Source organism: Octopus bimaculoides, chromosome 19 (genome assembly GCF_046866305.1).
Source record: "Octopus bimaculoides isolate indiv1 chromosome 19, ASM4686630v1, whole genome shotgun sequence".
NCBI classification, from domain to species: domain Eukaryota; kingdom Metazoa; phylum Mollusca; class Cephalopoda; order Octopoda; family Octopodidae; genus Octopus; species Octopus bimaculoides.
In genome coordinates this window covers 2,468,094-2,490,847 of record NC_142946.1, presented here as the reverse complement: position 1 = coordinate 2,490,847, position 22,754 = coordinate 2,468,094, and the positions used below count along the sequence as shown (strand labels likewise).

Below are 22,754 nucleotides of genomic sequence, written 5' to 3'. Positions count from 1 at the left end.
TCAATTTACAGAAGCAGTTTATAATTCCATTTGCACCTCACTTTATTAAAATATAAACAGATGCCAGCTGATTTGATTAGGCTTAATTTGTATTAAAAGTATTTTCAAGACTATTGCTAGACTGGAGAAAGAGGCATATGAGATGTTTCACAATAGATATTCAGAGCCTCGCATCTCAAGGATCGCATTCTACTGAAATCAACTTTGATTTCTCTAATCCTAAACCTGTAGCTTTTGAGACGTTCGTGCATGCAAGGCTGCTGGCAAAAATTTTTTCTCAGCCCCGACGTATAACTGAAAGAGTGTACATAGCTTTTTCTTGTTTATGTATTTATTCATTTCAAATCATTTTCTTTACAGCTTTTTTGCATTTTTTTTTTCTTACAGATAACTTTTGTAAATTGTATTCTTTTCCACTGAATTTTTATTGTAACATACTGAAACCTGATTAACAAAAAAACATTATTAATGCGTTATATCTAAACATAGTGATGAAATAAACCACATTCAGTTAATTTTTCTGATATATTTTTCGGTTGAGTACGACTCTAAGAGTGGAGCACAACTTAAATAGAAGAGCTGAGTATAACTGTTAGAGTGGAGTACAGCTTGAATAGAAGAGTTGCGACTCTTCAAACGAATTAACTCCCCTTGCAAACAAGCACCGACTTTTTTCAATTAACAGAATTTTTACGAACTTTACAGTTTCTGGATTTTCTCTTCAGTTATGTAAGTATTTCGTGAAAATTCTTTGTCTTTTTACCACTAATTTCAGTTAAATTACCATGTTTCAATTATTCAATACACAAACAAGAATTATAGTCCAAAAAGATACTTCATCGACGATGTCTGCTCTTAATTATAGTCACAATTCGTAGTATGGGATTCTGTCCTGAACAACGGGGAGTGTCTCTATTTAAGCTCTAAATTGTGGTAAGCCTTCTCTTTGTCTCTTTAAAGTCGGAGGTCTACTCTAATTTCCCGTACCAGAAAGACTTCGCTGAGGTTTCGCTGTCTAAAAACCTCTTTCATCCTAGGAAACTTGGCTTTTTTCAAATCAAACTTTGCTGGAAATATTCCTCAAGGCAGTCATGTGTTTCTCTTTCCCTATGAAACTCTGTTAATCCATCTGCTAACACTGAGTAGACCGCTGAGGTGTGTAGCCTATAAATCTTAAAGACATTATTGAAGTTCCATTCTGTAATTGAAAAATAGCAACAAGGGGTGGTCCAGTCTTGGCCTTTCTTAATTTAACAGGATTTGATTGAATTTGGAGCCTAGAGACATTTCTGTTGAGCTTGGTTTCATTGTTCTAAAAATGAAGCAAGAATAATAGCCTCGCACTCAAAGCCATCTTGATGTTAACTTTTCCAAGCTCTGCTTAGTTGTGTCGTATACTATAGGACAAAATTTTGTGTTTATTCGAGGCCTTTGTTGTTTTTTCCATCGTTCCAGCGCCTCGTTCATATTTTTTTCTAGGATGACTTTTACAATCTTGTTCACCAACTTTACTGCTGCCTGTTTCATGAACATGGGAGATCAGGTCCTGTATCTTTTGGTGCCTACCGCGAAGGCTATCTTTATTAGTAGTCGATGCTACAGTTTGCCCCTCAAATTACCTGTGTAATGTGCACATCACTCCTGCCCTGTTGTCAAATTATGATATAGTCTTGGATATTCCTGCGCTTTGAGCAAAGATGCATCCAGGTCTCTTCTGTCCTTCTTTCTACTTGAAGATGGTGATGGTAAGGATGTGATTTGGTAGACAGAAACTGAAAGAAGCCTGTCGTGTGTGTGTGCTTGCGTATCCTTCCTTTAACATCGCACACTAATTGTAAATGAATGTCAACAAAACAGAAATTGGCTGACTCAAATCCTGTACCTGTCACTTTCTCATTAACTACATTATTAATTACACAATAGATTACCTGACATTAGAAGCATATTCGTGGGAGCTTCTTTCTCTATTCTACCTCATATTGGTGCTTATAAGATCTAAAGTTTTGTTTCTTTTAATAAAATTCAGTAATGTTTATATTTTCCAGCGTCCAGTCTATACCAACATGTATGTATTCAGTGTTTTCATAGTAAGTACGTATATCATATTTTTATTCACTAATAATTTCGTTGCCTTAGCTGACACACCGTCAGCAAATTATGACAAACTACAACAATACAAACATGACATTTCTGTACCAATTAATGATTTCACTTTGAAAATATTCAAACAACTTCTTGATTCAAAGACAGGAAACATACTCTGGTCACCATTTCTTGTTAGTATAAGTCTGTCATTCGTTCAGATGACTGATAAAATAAACTCTGCAGAGAAAATCCAATCTCTGCTTTATCCATCTGTTTCATGGGAATTATTCCATCAAAGTTTTACAGAATATTTGAAAACTGTTCAAGGTTTATCAAATTTCCAGTTATCTAATAAATTATATATTGATCCAGTTCTTCTTCCGAACATCAACATTAATATTAGCAAATACTACTTTTTGGAAATAGATGAAATTAATCCAAGAACTATTGATAAATTAAGTGATAAGTTCCATAAAAATAGAATCAGCAATTTTATGTCATTTGGCAACACAAATGAAGAAATATTTGCTGTATTAGTGAACAGCTTGCATTTCCAAGGATTTTGGAAAACTCAATTTAACAGAAAGTTTACCATGAGAGAAAACTTTTATGTGACAGAAAAACAAGCAGAAGTTGTTGAAATGATGTATACAGAAGACTATTTTACTATAAAATCAGATGAACGTTTTAGTTTTAGGAGTCTAGAAATACCCTTGGTTGGTAACCGGTTTAGTTTCTATGTCGTTCTTCCTGATGATATTGAAGGAATTACTTCAATAGAAAAACAGCTGACATCACGACTCTTATGGCAAATTATTGCTAACAAGGCTTCTCCAAGAAATGTTGCTTTGATTTTACCCAAGTTTCAAATGAAATCTAACTTGACTTTTCAAGATATTTTATTCAAAGAAACGACTGACCATTTCTTCAATTTGGAAAATAACAACTTAACAAATACCCACGTACACTTAATTGACATTCTTCACCAAGGTTTTCTCAATTTCAATGAACTGGGAACAACAAGCAGTCCTGCTACCATCAGAAAATCTAGTCATTTGTTTGAAAAAAAAGCCAAATATGAAACCTCTTTCACAGTTAATCATCCATTTTTATTCTTTATTGTTGATAAAACTTCTTTCATGATTCTACATGTGGGAAAATGCACTCACCCTGACAGCAGTACAGGACTCCATCAACTAAATACCCATGATGAACTTTGATTATTTTTAAAACAAATGAAAACAAGATTGTCTTTCGATTGTATAAATCAAAATTTTGATCACCATTTTAACATTTTTCGCTTGCTGCTGGCATGGGTTGGATTAATCCACATTATTTCTCTTCTACGCTTGCATCCTGCAATCTATGAGGCACAATATTCTCTGATTTGTTCTCAAGCTATTCTCATTCGAACAAGTCTACTTCCCATTATCAACTTCTGGTGCCTTCTCATCCAATATATACCATCCATACACAAAGCAGTGTGGCCCCTGCTTCTGTTCATATGAAGCTCATCTTTTACAAACCCTCTTACTTTGTCAGCTCATTTAAGATCATCCTTTCATAATTAAAAGCTAAAACTAAAAAACTTTTTTACAGCAAAATAAAGATAAATTAAGTGAACTGAAACAATGCTCGTTTATTTTATGACTTTTGACCTGACCCTGACAAATCCTGTGACAAGTCTTCCATTGTTCTTTGTAACAAATCTCCAGAGTAAAACGATGTCAACTTAATGTAACAGTCCCATAAAATGGAAGAATGCTTGTGTTATTTAGCCTTAGGAAACACCATTTCCTGTGTCTCCACTTTGAAAACACATGGACTCAGGAAATGTGTCAAGTCCAACAGGAAACGGTGTTTCCTAAGGCTAAATAATACTAGCATTCTTCCCTTTCATGGGACTGTCACATTAAGTTGACATACTATCGCTTTATCTCTGAGAGATTTAGAAATATATCATTTCTAAATCTCCAGAGATACTTTTGTGTTATCTGGAAATTTTGATTCTAATAAATATGATCAACTGAATGCAAATGAGTGCCAGACTCTTTTACTTGTTTCAGTCATTTAACTGGGGCCATGCTGGAGCACCGCTTTTAGTTGAGCAAATCGACCACACACACACACACATGACAGACTTCTTTCAGTTTCCATCTACCAAATCGACTCACAAGGCTTTAGCCAGCCTTGACATAGTAACCAAATCTCACTCAACACTTCGTAGTAGAATTGTTGTTGCTTTGGTGGCCTAACAGGTCAGGATGTTTAGAAGTGGAGGTTTCAAATCTCTGCCAGAAATTACTAAAGACATTAAATACTTCTATTTCACTCACCAAAAATATTGTGTGTGTGTGCAAAGAAAGAGCCACATAGTAACCAGATCTCCCTCATATATTTATTTGAAGTAAATTTAAGTATCTTAATTTTCTCATAAAAATTGTTGCTGCTTTGGTGGCCCAGTTGGTAAGGGTGTTTAAAAGTAGTAACAAGACACAAGCAGAGGTTTCTAATCTCTGCCAGGAAATACAGGGGGTCTTATTAAACATTTTCATTTTTTATCTCTAGAGATAAAAAAAAAAATGAAAAATTTTAGTAAGACCCCTTAATGCAGGCCCTGGGCAGGATTGAACCCTGCCCAGGATGTTCAATGTGGCTGTCTGTGTCTCTACCCACGAGACCACCAAGACACCCAACAGTAATGTAGTAAATTAAGAGATATTTAAATCTATCATTGCTAAAGATAAAATAAAAATTAGTAAGTAGGGATTTAATGCACTGGGAGAGGGTTTCAATCTGTAACTCTTCCAAGGAATTACAAGAGCAGGGGAGTAAATATTTTATTTTAAAAAAATTTCAAATTTTTATAATTTTATAAACACCAAGGATAGTGCTTCTGGAAGGGATTGAACCTTGCTCAGGATGTGTAATACAGCATGTGCAATTGCCCACATGGCCACAAAGACAACAACACTAAAAGCAGGCAAAAAAGAAGCTATTTAAATTGATTTATATGTCATATATTTTTTTCTTTTACTACCACCAAGATCTGCTCCTGGGGTCAGATTCACCCAGGTTTGTGCCCACAGCTTCCTTTGGTTCTCCTTCATATTTGCCATTAGTAAATTCTGTGACCAAGATGCAACAAGTATGCATTTCCCATTCCTTTACTTCCAGAAATCAAGAATTAATTTCTCATTTAAGTATTCATCTGATGATGAAAAGTAAAATAATTGACTTCTTATCACTTTTTTTTTCAATCTGTGACAGTAAACATTGATAAAATGTATCATTTCAGGTTTTAAGAGATTTTTAAATAAAAAACTGAAGTTTATTGATGGGCCTCCTCCAATCTAAAATTAAATTTTGAGTCATTACTAAAGGTAAATATGTTAAAAGTAGGGAGTAATACTTCCGGAATTACTTTCAGCCCCTGCCCCCAAAACACTTACATTGTGGGAGTTTAGCGAATATTAAAATGTGATCATGAGAGTTTGATGTTGCAGGAAAAGAATGCAAGATTAAAAACAAAAACAAGTCTATGTCTATAATCAAAGTAGATTTTATTTTTGTTTATTAAAGTTCTGATTTGTTGTTTTTCTTTACCTCAATGGATTGGAACACTTGGAATTTCACCGTAAGTTCTTCAACCATTTCTACTGGATGAAGGCCTGAACGGTTATTGCAGTTTCAATTCATTAATCTCTTTCGTAATTTCATCATACTTAGATATTTTTTGTAACTGGAAAAAAAAAAAAAAATCAATAATCAGACTTCTTATGAAGTAACAGTTAACAATAGGGACATACATGAAATAAATTCTTGCAAATGCTTTAAAGATTCTTTGGAAGTAGTTGATTACTTCTGATACTGGAATAACCTGATTAGTTAAAATAAGGTGAAAAAAGTTGAGGTAGCTAATAGCTCTGCTAACAAGATCTCTCCAACCGAACGGCAGATTGTATGAAATGCATTTGTTACATGGCAGGAAAACATGAATGTGAAGACTGGTGGGGAGAGATTGAAACTGGTGCATCCAAGCATCTGGGGAAAAAGTAAGTAGGAAGCTGAATATGGTAGCAAAAACAATAAAGCCAACATGTACACTGAAATAGCCTTATTAAAATGGAGTTTGTGTAATGGTGTCTACATTCATAACTGAAAGACTCTCAGCTTCCCGTAAGCATCTCCTTACACTGTCTCCAAAGGAATGAAATAGAAAATGTAACAGAAAACCAAAAATATTGTCTGATCTGCCAACTGCTAGAGGGAAAAAAACCAGCGGGAGGGTAGTGATTCTCCAGGTCATTTCAATACCAATTCTAAACAATGAAATCATTTTTACCTGAGTTTCATCGAGTTTTTTGCCAGTTTTCTGTTGCTCTTTCAGCTTGTTTATCTGAGTAATTTTCTACAAAAAGAAAAAAGAATTAAAATATAACAAGGTTTCCAAAATAAGAAGTTAACCCATGTCAACAGTATTGCATGTTGCCCATTCAATGCAACCCACACATTCAGACATTTCAAGTCTTCCTCCAAGTTGCAGTTCTGACGATTTTACAGTAAGTAACCTTACCAGCAAATGTGCCTCCCCAGAGTAATCCAAGACAGCTAGGAGGATGGGATGAGCCACTTGTGTCCCTCCAAAAATGGTTCACTTGCAGTTGTTACCCACATACAAGTGAAATATTCAAATGGAACATTCAATAGGAAAGTAAAGTCTGCTGAGATGTATTGCATGGTCTTACTATCTCTCTCTCTTACTAACCAAATAGCAACTGGGTGTTCTGGTTTATTTGTCAAGATCAATACTAACCTTGTAGAAATCTACCCACTACCCTAGAACCAAGGCTCTGCAACTCATATTCTGCATTGCTTCCAATTCCACACTATGTTAAAGCATGCAAAGAAAGTCACCACTCCACTCTACAACTTGTGCATATGGCCAGACATATCTCTACAACCCAATGATTGAATATTTTACTTTGCATAAATGGTTTTCTACAGTTCTAGCGTTAATCTTAAAGGATCACAATGAAATACATCACCCACCCCAACCAATTTCAAAGATTCCAGAGGAAAATAAAATTAGAAAATAAAAATTAAGTTTTGTAATTACCTTCTTTAAATTCCTTATTTTTTTATCTTTGTCAAAATCGGCAGATTCAGAATTTGTTTTCTTTTCAACAGTGATTGGTGCTAATCCAGGGATGTTAGCTTGTTGAATCTAAAGAAAAAAGAAATGAAAATATTACTGTTGTTTATCACCATTTTTTGACTTTCAGTTTTGTTACAGGCAATTACTTAGTGGTTAATTTGCATAAATTAGAATTTACTACTTCCAGACAACTGGAGAATATGTGAAAAAAAAAAAAATCATGATAAACTGGATCTCAACTCAGAGCTGTCTAGAATTTTAAACAATATCATTCTTCATTTCAAAACCATAATGAGTTGCCATAATTAGAAACTGCATAATTATATATTCCTTTTTCCAATATCAGAAATCATTATATTAAAATATGGAGTGTTTAGAGAAATAATTTACCTGTTTCTGACCTTTAGCCTTCTTATTACCTTTTTTTCCTGTGTCTCCAGAATCTGTAGAGAAGATTTCAAAAATTTCATTTATGCCAAATATAGTTTAAATTACCATTACACTTCAAAATTATATATTTTTTCTGAAAATTGTTATCTCTGAGTTGATAGAGAGCCATGACTGTCGTTCTGCATCTGCTCTCCATACTAGTGTTGGTTGAGTAGGTTACGATCACGACTCCTGCATATTTCACTCATGAAAATATCTTAGAAACAAAAAAAATAAGTTACTAAAATGATAATTTTGTCTTTGCATAACTTGAGTCTTTAAATTTCAAAGTACAGAAACATAATACAGATCATTATCCAAATATTTCAAACTGATGTAAAGTAGATTTGCAAAACAGTGCCTTAAAACTTAAAGCAAAATGCCTTAAAATTTCACAGCTTACAATTACACAAGAGATTATAACATTTAGACAGCTTTTCTTAAGACATGTCAGCTATCAAGGTACAGATATTTGTAGCCAAGTTGACAGCAACAGCACAACAAGACAATGGCTTAGCATATCTTATCCATTGGCTATATGTCACAGCCAATAGCTGTAGAAGAATTTGATTCAGCAAACTACACTGGTAAGTTTATTCCTAGTAATTTATTTCAAATCTGAGTTAGAAACTTTCATCTTCCAACATTTTGTTCAAACAAATGAGAATATTAAGAAAAAACACATTACTCACTAAGACCTGGAATTTTTTTATTGGAAGGAGGTTCGAATTCATGTAACTTAAAATCTGAAGCAGGCTGACCGCGAGCGTGTGGAGGGCGATAGGCAGCAACAGGTTTCACTGCAAATATATTTAAAATAAATTTCAAATTTATAACATGTTAAAGAAATTTTAGTTTCAATTATTAAAGTATATAATTGTTTCTTAGAGTAACACAATAATAGCCAGAGACTTTCCAACGAATGGGAAAGCAGCCAAGTTGAATGTGTGAATAGCTAAACAGAATCCTTGAGCAGAATACTTTTTTCTGTCAAACTAGCAAAAGAATTCAAGTCCTACAATAGTAAAAAATATAAAACCCTATCAAGTCTTAATGAACCTCATAAAATATTGGACGAGAAAGGCTTCAAAAGATGCCCTACAAGAAACATACAATCTAGATGAACCCATTCGACCTAAAAAAAGAAATATGAGAAATAAAATACAAGATATCATCTAAGTTGGTGATGGGTGTTTAGGCTGACTGAGTAGACTTCAGATGAAAGGAATTTCAGTTATAAACAATCCCTCTTTTCACCAAGTTGTGTATGGAACCCAAGGCCACTTTACCCAACGTGTTCTTTTCTATGATGGTAGGGTTGATGTGAAGGAGTCTGCAGATGTGGCTGTATGGTAAGTAGCTTGCTTACCAACCACATGGTTCCAGGTTCAGTCCCACTGCATGGCACTTTGGGCATTCTACTATATAGCCTTGGACCGACCTAAGCCTTACGAGTAGATTTGGTAGACGGAAACTGAAAGAAGCCCATCGTGTATGTGTATGTGTATATATATATATATATATATATATATATATATATATATGTATATTTGTGTTTGTCCTCCCACCATCGCTTGACAACTGGTGTTGGTGTGTTTATGTCCCTGTAAATTAGCAGTTTGACAAAAGAGATCGATAGAATAAGTACTAGGCTTACAAAGAATAAGTTCTGGGGTTGATTTGTTTGACTAAAGGCGATGCTCCAGCATGGCCGCAGTCAAATGACTGACATAAGTAAAAGATAAAAGATTGTAGAGGCTCTCTCAGGTTGGTAATCATTGAAAGAGAAAGCCATGGTAGAATGAAAAAAAAATATGCAATGTTTTGAAAGAGTTTTACATGAAAACCATTTCAAAACGTAAGTTATTACTGTAACAAGAGAAAAGGACTATAAATATTAAAAGTTAGTAATATTAAAAAAAAAAAAACAGGGGAAATTTGTATACTAATGAATGAGTCACAAAATGTGCAAATACCTGTCTGTCCTGGTATTGAAGATGGTACCTTCTTATACACAATAGATTTCGAAGGGAATTTGCCATCCATATCTGGCATCCATAATGACTCCCATAATTCTTTTCCAGACGGTATTTCCAACTGAGCCAAAATACTTCCAGTATAATGCCACAGTTTATACCTGAAAGGAAATTAAATTAAAAAAATATCAAAAATTAGTCATTTTCTAAACTTCATTTTTTTTTTTTCATTAATTGGATAAATATTTTTTCTGCTGTTGTAAAAGGAGGTCAAGCAGAAGAGTTTCCATTAATTATTAGGAATCACATCAATTTCCTCCCTCTCAATCTCTCAGCTTTTTGTGAGTGTAGATTTGTTGTGTCCCTTTCCCGTTTCTTTCTCCCTTCTTACAAGGGACCGTTTTCTAATTTCCATCTTTATGGTCCTCGTTGCAGGACAAACCTGAATAATCTAAATGGTGACCCAAACGTTTTATGCTATTTTGTAGAGACGGAGCATTTTGTTGTCATTAGGGTTCTGTTCTGCATTTCGGTTGGCACTGCTGTTACGGCTGCCCTTACTTTCACAGCTGCTACTGATTTTACTATTGAAATAATTATTGTCATTGTAGTCGCCTGCTATCATTCATATTATTCAAGTTGTGATATTAACAGCAGTGGGGACCTTTCGTTTGGCCTCCTCTGCTGTGGACAAAAAAAAACCCACACATGTGACACCTTGGCCTTCAGTCTTCTATCAGCACAAACAAATGGGTTTTATCTAACAAGTGAATTAGGTCAGGGATGGCTTCAGTTATATCCTGCTCTGTTTGGATCAAGAGCACCATTCCTTTATTCCTTTAGTTCTCATTGCAAAACTTACAAACGTCTAATACCTGGGTCTCCTCTTCAATGCCAGCCAGCTGCTATCAACCAATATGTTTGCCACACATCAGCCAAGATATGAGAATATCAGGATTAATTCTTCGAATTTTTAGAGTTCTTTCTGTCAGAACAGAATTCTATTTCAGCTAGATTTGGTCTTTCCACCCATCTACTTTTTCTTTTGTCCTATGTAAGAGTAGGTTACTATGCACCTCCTGGTTTGTTAATATGTTCTGGTATGGCAAGAGTTTCCTCTTCATCCTCCCTTAGTTACCTTATCAAATTTTCCGCATATCTTTGCCTGAATTAGCAAAAGACACAGTTTCGGCAGTTTAGGCGTAGCAGTCATTGCTTTAATAAAGATATCATAACCAACAACAGGCATATTGGTCAAAGTGACATCCCTGGTAGTGAGACAGCTGGGTTTTGGTGGTGCTATTTCTGTTGTGGCTGAAATGATGTAAAGGTGTGTGGAGGAGATGGTCGTCGACAAGGTTTGCTTGTTCTCTTTATTTGCCATGTTGCTGTAGCTGTCCCTTTACTTTTGGTGGTGTAGGTAAGAATTGTAGTCACCGTCATCATCCATCCTTTCACTTTTGCTGCCATTGTTTTTTTTTAGATGAAGAATTTTAATAACCTAATTGGGATGAACTTTCAAGCAAATTGAAGGAGCATCTTGCCAATGCAAATACAAAATAATAATAATAATAATAATAAAGTACTTACCCATTACCAACACGGAGTCGAGGAGCCATGGTAGCTGTAATAAAGTGAACACCATCAGGACACCAAGCAAAATGTGTTGTATCCATTGCTTTAGTAGAACTGATCACTTTTTGTTGCTGAAGATCCCAGAATTCCAAATCACCTTGCAAATTACCAAATCCAGCCAAACACAAAAGTTAACAGTAAAGGAAAAATAATGTTGATGCTCTTGTGTTGGTGGCACATAAAAAGCCCCATCCAAATGTGGTCGATGCCAGTATACCCCCTGACTGACTCTCGTGCTGATGGCATGTAAAAAGCACCAACCGAACATGGCCAATGCCAGTACCCTGACTGGCTCTTGTGCCGGTAGCACGTAAAAAGCACCATCCGAACGTGGTCGATGCCAGTACTCACTGACTGGCCCCTGTGCTAGTGGCATGTAAAAAGCACCATCCGAACGTGATCGATGCCAGGCCCACCTAACTGGCCCTCGTGTCGATGGCACGTAAAAAGCACCCACTACACTCTCTGGGTGGTTGGCGTTATGAAGGGCATCCTGCTGTAGAAACATTGCCAGACCAGATCGGAACCTGGTGCCACCTCCTGGCTTGCCAGTCCCCAGTCAAACTGTCCAACCCATGCCAGCATGGAAAACGGACATTAAATGATGATGATGATGATGAATTTTCAGAAATTATCTAAAACTTCAACAATAAAATTTACTAATTAAATTAAAAATAAAATTATCAAATATCTATTGATTTTATAGGAATAGTGAAATGGACTATCCATACTGAATATAATTATAATTAGGCAAAGCTTGTAACTCCATCGGTTTTGGAAGTAATCTAGAGTCTATGTAATTAAGATAAAAATCATTTTGGTATAGGCGTGGCTGTGTGGTAAGAAGCTTGCTTCCCAACCACATAGTTCCAGGTTCAGTCCCACTGCATGGCACCTTGGGCAAGTGTCTTCTGCTATAGCCTCAGGATGACCAAAGCCTTGTGAGTGGATTTGGTACACAGAAACCTATCATATGCATATATATATATATATATATATATATATATATGTGTGTGTGCAGGAGTGGCTGCATGGTAAGTAGCTTGCTAACTAACCACATGGTTCCAGCTTCAGTCCTACTGTGTGGCACCTTGGGCGAGTGTCTTCTACTATAGCCTCAGGCTGACCAAAACCTTGTGAGTGGATTTGGTAGATGGAAACTGAAAGAAGCCTGTCGTATATATATATATATATATATATATATATATATCGAAGGTCGGCGATTATCGTACGCTGAAGAAGGGAAATAACCCTGAAACTCGGGTCATACACTCTCTTTCCTTTCCTGAGCGTCCAATAATACTATCCATATCACGTCCTCACTTTGTTGTTTTTTTGTTATTGTGTTTTTGAACTATATATATATATATATATATATATATATATATAAGAATTTAAGGAATGGAGAAAACGCATGTTATAATTGCATTCTTTATTCCTACATATGTTTCAAAGGATTACAACCTGTGTGATCCATAGGGATCTTTGATATTAAAATTGTAACCTTCTCATCAGGGAATCCTTTGAAATATATGTAGGAATAAAGTATGCAATTATAACATGCATTTTCTCCATTCCTTAAATTCTTAAATATACTCAAATACCCAAAATTTCAAAGAGTTCCTGCCTTAAAAACAGGAACTAAACCAGTTATTTTGTGTTCTTTGCTACATTGGTTTCTATTAACCCATTTATTCTATCAGAAGAATTTTTATTCATTAAGATAGAAGAAATACACATAATTTTATATATATATATATATATATATATATATATATATATATATATATATATACACACACACACACACACACACGTTTGTGTATCCGTGTTTGTCCTCCCACCATCGCTTGACAACCGATGCTGCTGTATTTACGTCCCTGTAACTTTGCAGTTCGGCAAAAGAGACCGATAGAACAAGTACTAGGCTTACAAAGAATAAGTCCTACCTCTCTAATTGACAGGGCTCTAATTATCATCACATATCTCTAAGGAAAGACATTTTCCACAAAGGTGAAGTATAGCGCAAAAGGATATTGTTTCCCTGTGGGTTATAAAAGGCTGAATTCCGTGGAGCAGTTCCATAATCAAATACAGGATCACATTTCAAGTTATAGAGTGTAGCTTTGGCTGGCATAACTGGAATATGTGGTTAAGGAATAACTTTTGATCACAGCAAAACATTTAAATAGAAGTGCATACAAAGATTTTTATCATCAAATAACTTATTTAAAAACACAGCGGTGTAGCTGGGATTAAGAGAAAAACTTAGATAAAATAGAAACAAAATTATGACAGGCAAAACATGACAAAAAATATTGCATTCAAAACAGAAACAAAATACAGAAAAAGGCAATCTAACTACATATTCTTTAAAAAAAAAAAATACTAGAATGTAAAAAAAACTTCAAGAAACTATAACAAACAAAAATACAATCAAGTAAAAAAAAAAAAAGAAAACCTCTCCATGAACAATCTTCAACTCTAATATGTGACAGAGCTACATCTAGTTCCAAAGAACTCAACAAAAATGAGAAAATAAAGACCCGATAATTGCTAAACCAGGTGAAGTATCTAGCAACCAGTTTTTACAAGAAAAACACTGAAGTGAAATATCAAATCTGAATGTTTTAAAGTATGGCAGTAAAGTTGATGAGGACATTAGCCTCGTTCTGTTTGGATACTTCATAGTGACCATGTCATGATACACGACAGAGGAGACAGCTACTTAGTAGCAGAGAAAAATAGTTAAGGAAATGAACCTTTTCTAAGTTGAAATATTGAACAAGTATATCCCAGAAATAGTTGAAAAGAATGAAGACGTGATTCTCTGAGATATTTGAAAACATACAAATAGGGAGATAGGGACAAACTGTCCTGATATCGTGATAAAGACAAGACATTTCAGTCTTGTACACCTACAGTTGTAGCTTATCCAGTAAGCAATATCTGAATAAAGTGGAATTTCAAACTGGGGGTATTTCTTCTGGCCTGTCATGGAAGATTGCACATGAATGACACTGGACGACAGAGAAATTCATGTGCATCTGTTGCATGACGTTACAATTTATTTTTTTATATTTAAAAATACATTTTTGTTTAAATCTGTAATTCCAAATATGGTAAAGCAGCTCCGTTATTTTTATGATGGCCAAGACAATAACATTGGTGGTGAGCTGGCACACCAGGCGAAATGCTCAGCGGTATTTCGTCTGTCTTTACGTTCTGAGTTCAAATTCTGCTGAGGTCGACTTTGCCTTAAATCCTGTCGAGGTTGATAAATCAAGTACCAGTTATGTACTGAGGTTGATCTAATCGACTGCCCCGCCCAAAAAAAATTTCAGGCCTTGTGCCTAGAGGAGAAAAGATTATTAAACATCTTCAAAATTTCAACCATACCAAATAGTGTCCTACAGCAAAAGAAAAACTATATCAATGTGCATTTTTAATCTATAATTTAGTCTAAAGAGAAATCTTCCATTGATTTTGCATGCCCACCTGAAGAAGATGGAAATAGTTATTAGGATTAATATCAATTTGAGCTTTTGACGGTCAGGTGTTTGAGAGAAAATCATAAAGGAGAATGTTCCAAAAGGATTATTGGTTTGAAGAAAAAGTATTAGACAAAGCCTTGAGTGGGAACATGGGGGATAAACATTAAAGAGATGAGAAGGGATACAAGTAGATTTAGGTAGAGGTCATACACAATCCGTACAAAAGAACGGAAAATAATTTGATAAAGTTTATTTAATGGCAATTGAAAATAGAAGTAAATGAAAGGATACAACCATAAACCACGCAGAATTGGGTAGAATTGGGATGCCACTCCACACAGTAGACAGGACCATCTTTAGCTGAAAGTAAAGTCATTCATTTACTTTAAATGTGTATAAATACCACTAAAAATATCAAGGTTTTACGGTTAATTCATGAAAGTTACTCCCATCCTCCTCATTTTTACATCCATTTTTCCATAATGGATTGGAAGGATAAAGTGTTCAATGTGACACAGACTGTAGATTCATCTCCACTCTGTATCCGTCCTTAATTTAGAGCTCCTACCCCAGCTAGACAGATAACTTATGACACTGCTAATGGATTCCATGCCTTGCATATGAGTTCCATTTTTGGACAAGTTTCTATGGTTGGATGCCCCTCCTATCACCAACCACTTTACTGAATGTCTCATTCCTCAATAAATCCAAGAGGAAGTCGTGCAGGACAAAGTATTAAATCAAAGCGAGCATTAACATGTGTGTTATGAAAATATTTACCTCTTGGTACAAGGCAACCTTCACCTTTTATACTAAGGTAATGAAGGCCAGTTTCTCCATAATATGACTTGTCTGAAGTTTCTGTTGATGTAATCACAAGCAAACCGGTACCTGAGAAGAAGGAGGGTAAAACAGAGAAAATATGGATTAATGGTTCTAAAATTACTTTTAGCTCTTCAAAATAGATTTAAGAAAATAGTGGCAAGAAAGAGAGAAAAAGTAATATGGATGAGTAAAGTATAAGCAATAAAAACAAAATAAAACTGAAGAAAAAAAGATGACCACTTGAAAATAATAAAATTAGAATCAAGAATAAAACCAGAATTCATGTGAAGAATCAAGATTTTTAACTCGGATTGGATGAAGCGTTTCCAGCACAGCTTCTTGCGTTTTGTTATGGAGGGCCAAATTGTGCTGGGGCAAGGTTGTGTATGAAGTGCAATGTTGCACAGTAGTGAAACAGGTATTGAATGCAGAGAATGTGTGCAACAGGTTGGAAAAAAAACAGAGGCAAACATGCTCTGCTGTATACATTAATGTTTGTGTGCATAAACAATGGACCACCAGTGAACAGAGAGAGTAAAGGATATGTGAGGTATTAAAATGCAGGATGACCAATAGGGAAAGAAAAACAAAGAGGAATGAATCTATGCACAAAAAAAAATGACATGTGAAGACTGATCTCATGAAAAAGATGGCATGTGATCATAACAAAGATTCTGTGCTGGAGAAGACCTGAAGACCAACCACATGGTCCTGGGTTCAGTCCTACTGCGTGGCACCTTAGGTAAGTGTCTTCTACTATAGCCTTGGGCCGACCAATGCCTATGAGTGGATTTGGTAGATGGAAACTGAAAGAAGCCTGTCGTATATATATATATATTTATGTGTGTGTGTGTGTGTGTGTGTTTGTCCCCCCCCCCCGCCTGCTTGACAACTGATGCTGGTGTGCTTACGTCCCCATAACTTAGCGGTTCAGCAAAAGCGACTGATAGAGTAAGTACTAGGCTTACAATTCCTCCATCATCTAAGCTGTACAAAAATATAAAGGAATTAAATGGTGAAAATACAATATTTCAAACAGTTTATTTATATATACTCCACACATACAGACATCTACACTCACCAGCTTTATTCCAATACATTGTAATTTTGTCAGCTTTGAAAAAGCTCTTATTTGCCAAGGGACATCCATTGAAGTTGGGATGTTTGAAGATTCGAATATTTGATGGCTGACCCTGAAAATCAAAGAAGATTATATAAAGATTTGATGAAATCTTAGAAGAAATTCTCCAACTAACAACTACATCCAAATTTAAAGATGGTTGAATGAACCATTTTACAAATCTTATTACAATTTACATCTTAAACAATTTAGAAAATACATTTTGCTTAAAAAACAAATATAATCAATGAGTTTTTTTGTTTTGTTTTTTGTTTTTAATTACTACCAGCATTACTGGAAGGCGTCATGCTGCACGAGACAGCACTGACCACAGTTTTCTTGTATAATCCCAACGTTCAATTACAGGTTTCATCTCTGACAAGATTTAAATCCAGCAATGCAAATTCTCGTAATTCTAGTTAAAGTACCTATTAAAGAATTAATTGGACAGAGCCAATAATGAAAATTATTTTGTTTATCAGATCAGAACAGTCCAGCATCAACGATAGACTCAAAAACATTGTTTCTTTAAGTAGTCAAACTTGTAGGCTGACAGCTTAACCAGTTGTTTAATACCAGTAATATTTATCTCAACTGCAAATCTATCTGACCCTCCAATTTAACACTTGTCTGACTGTCCCTCCAACATAACTGTACTTTTCACATCAGTTTTGTCTAACTGCTGTTCAACTATCTTACAAGCTGTTATTCAAACAGACCAAACAATGTTAGATTTCACACATGGATGTAAAATAAAAAGAACTATTTCAAATATAATGGTCCTAAAATAGCAAACATGGCATAAAGATAAAATCTCACTTTACTCCCAGGAATATAGATGGCAACATGGTCGCTCTTAGAAAAAGCATATTCAGAAATTTTTGCAGCATGAAGACGTGTCTTTGGATTATCTAGAATAAAAATCAAAATGTCAAATTATTGTTTCATTCAAAAGATATGCATAAGTGTAATCAACATCATTTCTTCATAATGAATCTTGTGTTAGAATGGTGTAGAGAAAGGCTTCTAGCCAGCAGAATGCTACTAAATAAATTCATAGTAGTGAGAGAAATAAACAAAGTAAAGCTATGCTCATTACATTATTAATTTTTTTTTTTTTTTAATATCACTATAATCTGGAGAATATTTTAAATAAAATATATAAAGTGTGTTGAAATTTAAATTTTTCTCAACATTTCATTTGAGGTATTGCAATTGATCAGATTGTAAAAATAATCAAATATACTTGTTGATAAACACTGAATAAATGTCTTTCTTTATTTCATAAATTTCAATTCTAAAATATAACATTACGGCAACATACCAAAATCTCCATTTTCATAAAACTCAACATCGTTGTTGTGTAGACGGACCATCAGTTTATCATCAGGAGTCCAACTGGGCTTCCTTGAAAAGAAAACACGAGGATTAAAAAATACAATGAAGTTTCCAGTAAATTGTCTTTCAAAAAAACAAAGCTTTGCCAGGTAGATTTTTTTTTATTAACATAAATTCATAGATTGAGTCTTTTATCAAAAACTAGTACTTTTGCAAATGTTTATGTCTAGCATATAACAAAATGGTTCTCTCCCAAGCTAAAAAGAAAATGGTTATTTAAAAATATCCAGCATTAACAGATAAGAGAAATAATAATTAATTGCTAAAATCTCATTAACAATCTAGGCATGTCTCTAAAATCTCATTAACAGGCATGTCCTTTGCAGGTGCTGGTACCTTATAAAATGCACTGATGCCAGTATCGTGTAAAGCACACTCATGCCAGTACCATGTGAAATGCACTTGTGCTGGTGTTGTGTAAACACATCCATACCGGTGGCATGCAAAAAGCACCCAGCACACTCTGTAATGTGGTTCATGTTAGGAAAGGCATCCAGCCATAGAAACCATGCCAAAACAGACAACTGGAGTCTGGATAGCCCCACTGGCTGGCCAGCTCCTGTCAAACCATCCAACCCATGCCAGCATGGAAAACAGACATTAGACGATGGTGATGATGCTGATGAAGATGAGTATTAATGCAATTCAAACTTACCAATCAGACATCCTTTTATGGAAGAATCCTTTCAACAATTTACCTGTGGCTGTTTCCCAAATACACAGGTTAGGAACATCTTTCTTTTGACCTGCAATTAATAAAGTCAAAAAACTAGCTGTTAAAAGGAATCCATATCAAACAAGATACTTTAAATTATCATTTGCAAATGTATGTACACGGGTGGATATAGACACACAAACCAATGTATGCTTACTTGAGATATCAGCAGATATGAGGTATGTCCCAAGAGGGGAAAATGCAAGTCCAGATATTCTGGACTTCTCAATTGCCATCACTTTTTCATAGTTGCTGGTTTTCATAACTTTGATACTGAAATTAAAACAAATCTATATTATAATTCTGCTTGGTCGTTCGTTCGCACATTACACTTTAGGTTATTGGGGAGGGGGTGAAAGAAAGGGAGTGTGAGAGAGGAGAGAGGGAGCTGGAGTAAGTGAGACAGCCACTTCCATTAACTGCAGTCACACGGTTAGCAAAAATGAGAGGTGAAGACAAGGAATAATTTACAGGATTTGTAGTGAAGAATATACTGAAACAAGTTCACGTTATCATCAGGTTAGAATGAAAAGAAGAAATTGCTTCTTTATTCTTAGTCCCTAAACAGGTACAATAAAATATTGAAATCTATCTTAAATTGCAAAATAGTTACATAAGATTTGACAGTAATAAATTTATCCAAAGCCAATTAATGGTTAAATTCTTACCCATCTTCATCACTCCAGGCAAAATATTGCCCATTCATAGAGAAAGCCATGGCACGACATTCTGTTTTGCAATCCCTGAATAAAAATAGAATGCATTCATAGAGGGAAAAATCTTATCCAAATTTTCAGCACTGGAATCAAAAACATAAAAGAGTAAATCTACATAGTAACAAACTGGTGTTGATATGTGCACTCTCAAAACTTCTTCAAGTTGAATTTGTATTTCATTTTGATTTAAATCTATTTTACAAATTTATAATGCTAAGCATAAGTTTTACACTCAATGCTTATAAAATGAGGTAGAAATCTGTTTTTCTGCTTGGTTTCCCTTCCTGTATGTAACCATTCCACTGAAAACAGTAAGTTTCATTTATTTTCAGTTCATCAAGTCCACTCTGCTGGGTGATGAGTGTTAGGAAGGGCATCCAGCTGTAAAAATCCTGCCAAAACAGTCACAGAAATCTCCTGTCAAACCGTCCTACCCATACCAGCATGGAAGGCGGATATTTCAGAAAGATAATAAATTTTTTCTTGGATGGTTGTGTTTTCTTTTTACATTCATTCACAATGTGGAAGATCTTTATGCCCCACCCTGTATTATTGCCACAACAAGATCTTAACTTCCAATCATATCTTCAGTAGGGCAGTACCTTAATTTCAGATATGTGTGTGTCCTTATAAAATATTTAAAACACAAACATGCTTGAACACTATAAATGTTAATATATGCGACAACTGTTAAATAAAAAAAGGTCAAATTAAAACTTACCCTCGAAACACTTCTTTGGTTTTGTTAGGGGAACCTTGAAGAACCCAAACACCATCTGATCCACGCACTGTAAAATGAAATTTCATTTATGTTATCTTTCTAAACTCAGAATTGTTTTAAGGCATTGATTTAAGTTACGAAAATGAGAGCAAGTATTTGTGAACATCAAACACTGTGATTCCAATCTGAAAGTTACTGGTCAATCATTATCTTATCCAGCATGTTCCATGCACGGCCAAATATCTAACGCGGGTTAGATATAAATTATATCTTAGTTTTACAACCCATTTACCAATTCTACACATTGCTAACTTAAAAGGTTTAAACTTACGAGAATACTATTGGCTGCAAGTAACATATGGCACTGACCGTGTAATCAACTAATAGGAATTTTACTAGACATGTGTCAGTTGATTAACGACGACCTCCAGCATAAAACGAACAGGACCATATAAGAATGACATGCTGCAGTTACTCAATGCCTGCAAAGTGTGGTGCTACGTTGTTAATAAAATATACTATTAAACAATAATTAATTCGGTGTAATTAGTAATCACAGGTTCCTTATTAGCGCATAAAGTATTATATAAAACGTGTGGAGTCACCGAATGACTATAAAAATTCTGAAGTGCATTACTTTATGTCTAAAAAAAATATGTCTTATGTTGGGAATTAACTCAGTTCAATTAATCTTAATATTCAATTGTGAAAAATGGTGATTTATTAGAATGTGACAAATCGTTTTTACGTGGTCCCGACCGTTTTGTACTGGAGGTAGTTATTTACGTACAAATTCGACAACTTGACCACGTTTCTAAATAAACTTGAGATATCTAAATAAAATCTCGAATCATTAAAAAATATCCATTTTTCTGAAAGTTATGCTCATCCAAAGTCGGTGGTGGGGGCGCAGACATCTGTAGTTCTGCATCAGCAGAATATAATTACACAATGAACGAGTATAATTTGATCTATGAGAAAAATATAAACATGAAATTTGTTCTCTACATCACACACATATATATATATATATATATATATATATATATATATATATATATATATATATATATGCACCAGACGAACGTTCTTCAAACCAATTTCTCTTCGCATCTGTAGACATTTAAGTTCAATTAATTAGCTAATAGCACTGAGATGACATCAACGTCATATAATCTGAATGTTTCTCTTCTAGAAGAATTCGTATCTAAGAAATCGATAGAAAGCCTAAACAAGCCTTATCACTGATATGTAATTATTACCAGATATTGTGTAAATATTATACATCAATGATTTAATTATATTTTGACAATAGAACATAACCGAATAAATTCTCCAGCAACTACAAGAATCATTGTTCAAAGTGCACCGATTTAATTATCACGATTGATTGACAAAATTTTAAACAAGGAATTATACTCAACATTACACGCACACAAACCTATATATATACTATTATTATTATTCTATATTCAAGTGAAAACTGAAATATGTTCGACTCACATGCCAAGTTAGGTATGGGCATCGCCATCTTGTTCCCTCGTAACGTGAAAAGAAACGAGAATTCACGTGACTAGTCAGTTCTTACCCAGCTTGACTTTAAAAGGCTGGCAAGAGGGCTTTCCTGTAAGTAGGTTATCTCCCTTGGCTAGGCGGCGCTCCATGTAGACAATTAAACTTCCGCAGACTATCTACGCTATTGTTATAGAATTAGACTTGCAGTTTGTCATGTTGTTAACTCTTGAAGTCATAGATATGTTCTTATTTACGTATTTAATGCAAAGAGCATTAAAAAGCTAACTAGGAATATATATGTTGTGAGATGAAACAAAATTAAAATCGATATCGATCCACAGCTAATTGTATTTTCCTTTTTTCCAGCTTCTAAGGGTGACAACTCTGACAAAGTTTTGACCTTATTCTAACCTCATCTCTAAAATTCAGCCTTCACTTTACCAAAGTAATGGCACAAATACTACTGAGTTCAAAAGAAAAAAAAAAGAGAGAGACTGGCAATATGCACAGGAGCTAATTTCATTTACTGCACCCTTCAAGGTGGTACATCAGCACTGCTCCAATTCAAAGCCTGAAATAAGTCAAAGAATAAATATCCAGCATTGCACATTTATTGCCACAGGAAAATATAATCGTTTAGAGAATAAAAAGATTTAAGTTAATATATCAACTGCATTTAGTGTTAAAGGATTAGCTCAAAATACAATGTCTGACATGAATTCTTGCTAATAGAATTATACTTTTGTTGGAACCTCTCCAGTTGTTATTAGTTTTTTTTGTTTTTTTAATTCCTCAATATGTATATAGGCACAAGAGTGAGCATGTAGTGGGAAGTTTGCTTCCCAACCACATGGCCCTGGGTTCAATCTCATGGTGTAGCACCTTGGGCAAATGTCTTCTGCTATATTCTCAGGCTGACCAAAGCCTTGTAAGCTGTTTTAGTAGAGGGGAAGCCTGTCATGTATGT

General features: G+C 34.7%; 2 protein-coding genes across 2 annotated transcripts; one reads left to right on the top strand and one right to left on the bottom strand.

Moving 5' to 3' along the window:
- The first annotated feature begins 611 nt into the window (after positions 1–611).
- Positions 612–3,714, top strand: LOC106880376 (leukocyte elastase inhibitor). Its single transcript, XM_014930262.3, has 2 exons — positions 612–729; positions 2,046–3,714. Exon 2 carries the CDS (start codon positions 2,064–2,066, stop codon positions 3,303–3,305), a length of 1,242 nt encoding a protein of 413 aa, XP_014785748.2. The 5' UTR covers positions 612–729; positions 2,046–2,063; the 3' UTR covers positions 3,306–3,714.
- A 1,911-nt stretch (positions 3,715–5,625) lies between these two features.
- Positions 5,626–21,819, bottom strand: LOC106880371 (eukaryotic translation initiation factor 2A). The gene is made up of 18 exons (XM_089366484.1): positions 21,776–21,819; positions 20,273–20,339; positions 19,504–19,578; positions 18,993–19,108; positions 18,776–18,866; positions 18,047–18,129; positions 17,542–17,633; positions 16,684–16,795; positions 15,558–15,668; positions 15,069–15,137; positions 13,321–13,422; positions 11,239–11,413; positions 9,649–9,809; positions 8,365–8,472; positions 7,634–7,686; positions 7,205–7,312; positions 6,431–6,496; positions 5,626–5,827 (listed from the first exon to the last, which is right to left on the bottom strand). Exons 1-18 carry the CDS (start codon positions 21,801–21,803, stop codon positions 5,765–5,767), a joined length of 1,680 nt encoding a protein of 559 aa, XP_089222610.1. The 5' UTR covers positions 21,804–21,819; the 3' UTR covers positions 5,626–5,764.
- Positions 21,820–22,754: the final 935 nt, after the last annotated feature.

Coding starts and splice junctions, on each gene's coding strand:
- LOC106880371 (XM_089366484.1), bottom strand. CDS start 21,803: ATGGCGATGCCCATACCTAACTTGGCAT. Junction 16,796..17,541: donor TCTATATTCCTGGGAGTAAA/GTGAGATTTTAT, acceptor TTTGATTTTCAG/GGTCAGCCATCAAATATTCG. Junction 6,497..7,204: donor AAATAAGGAATTTAAAGAAG/GTAATTACAAAA, acceptor TTCTTTTTGTAG/AAAATTACTCAGATAAACAA.
- LOC106880376 (XM_014930262.3), top strand. CDS start 2,064: ATGTATGTATTCAGTGTTTTCATAGTAAGTACGTATATCATATTTTTA.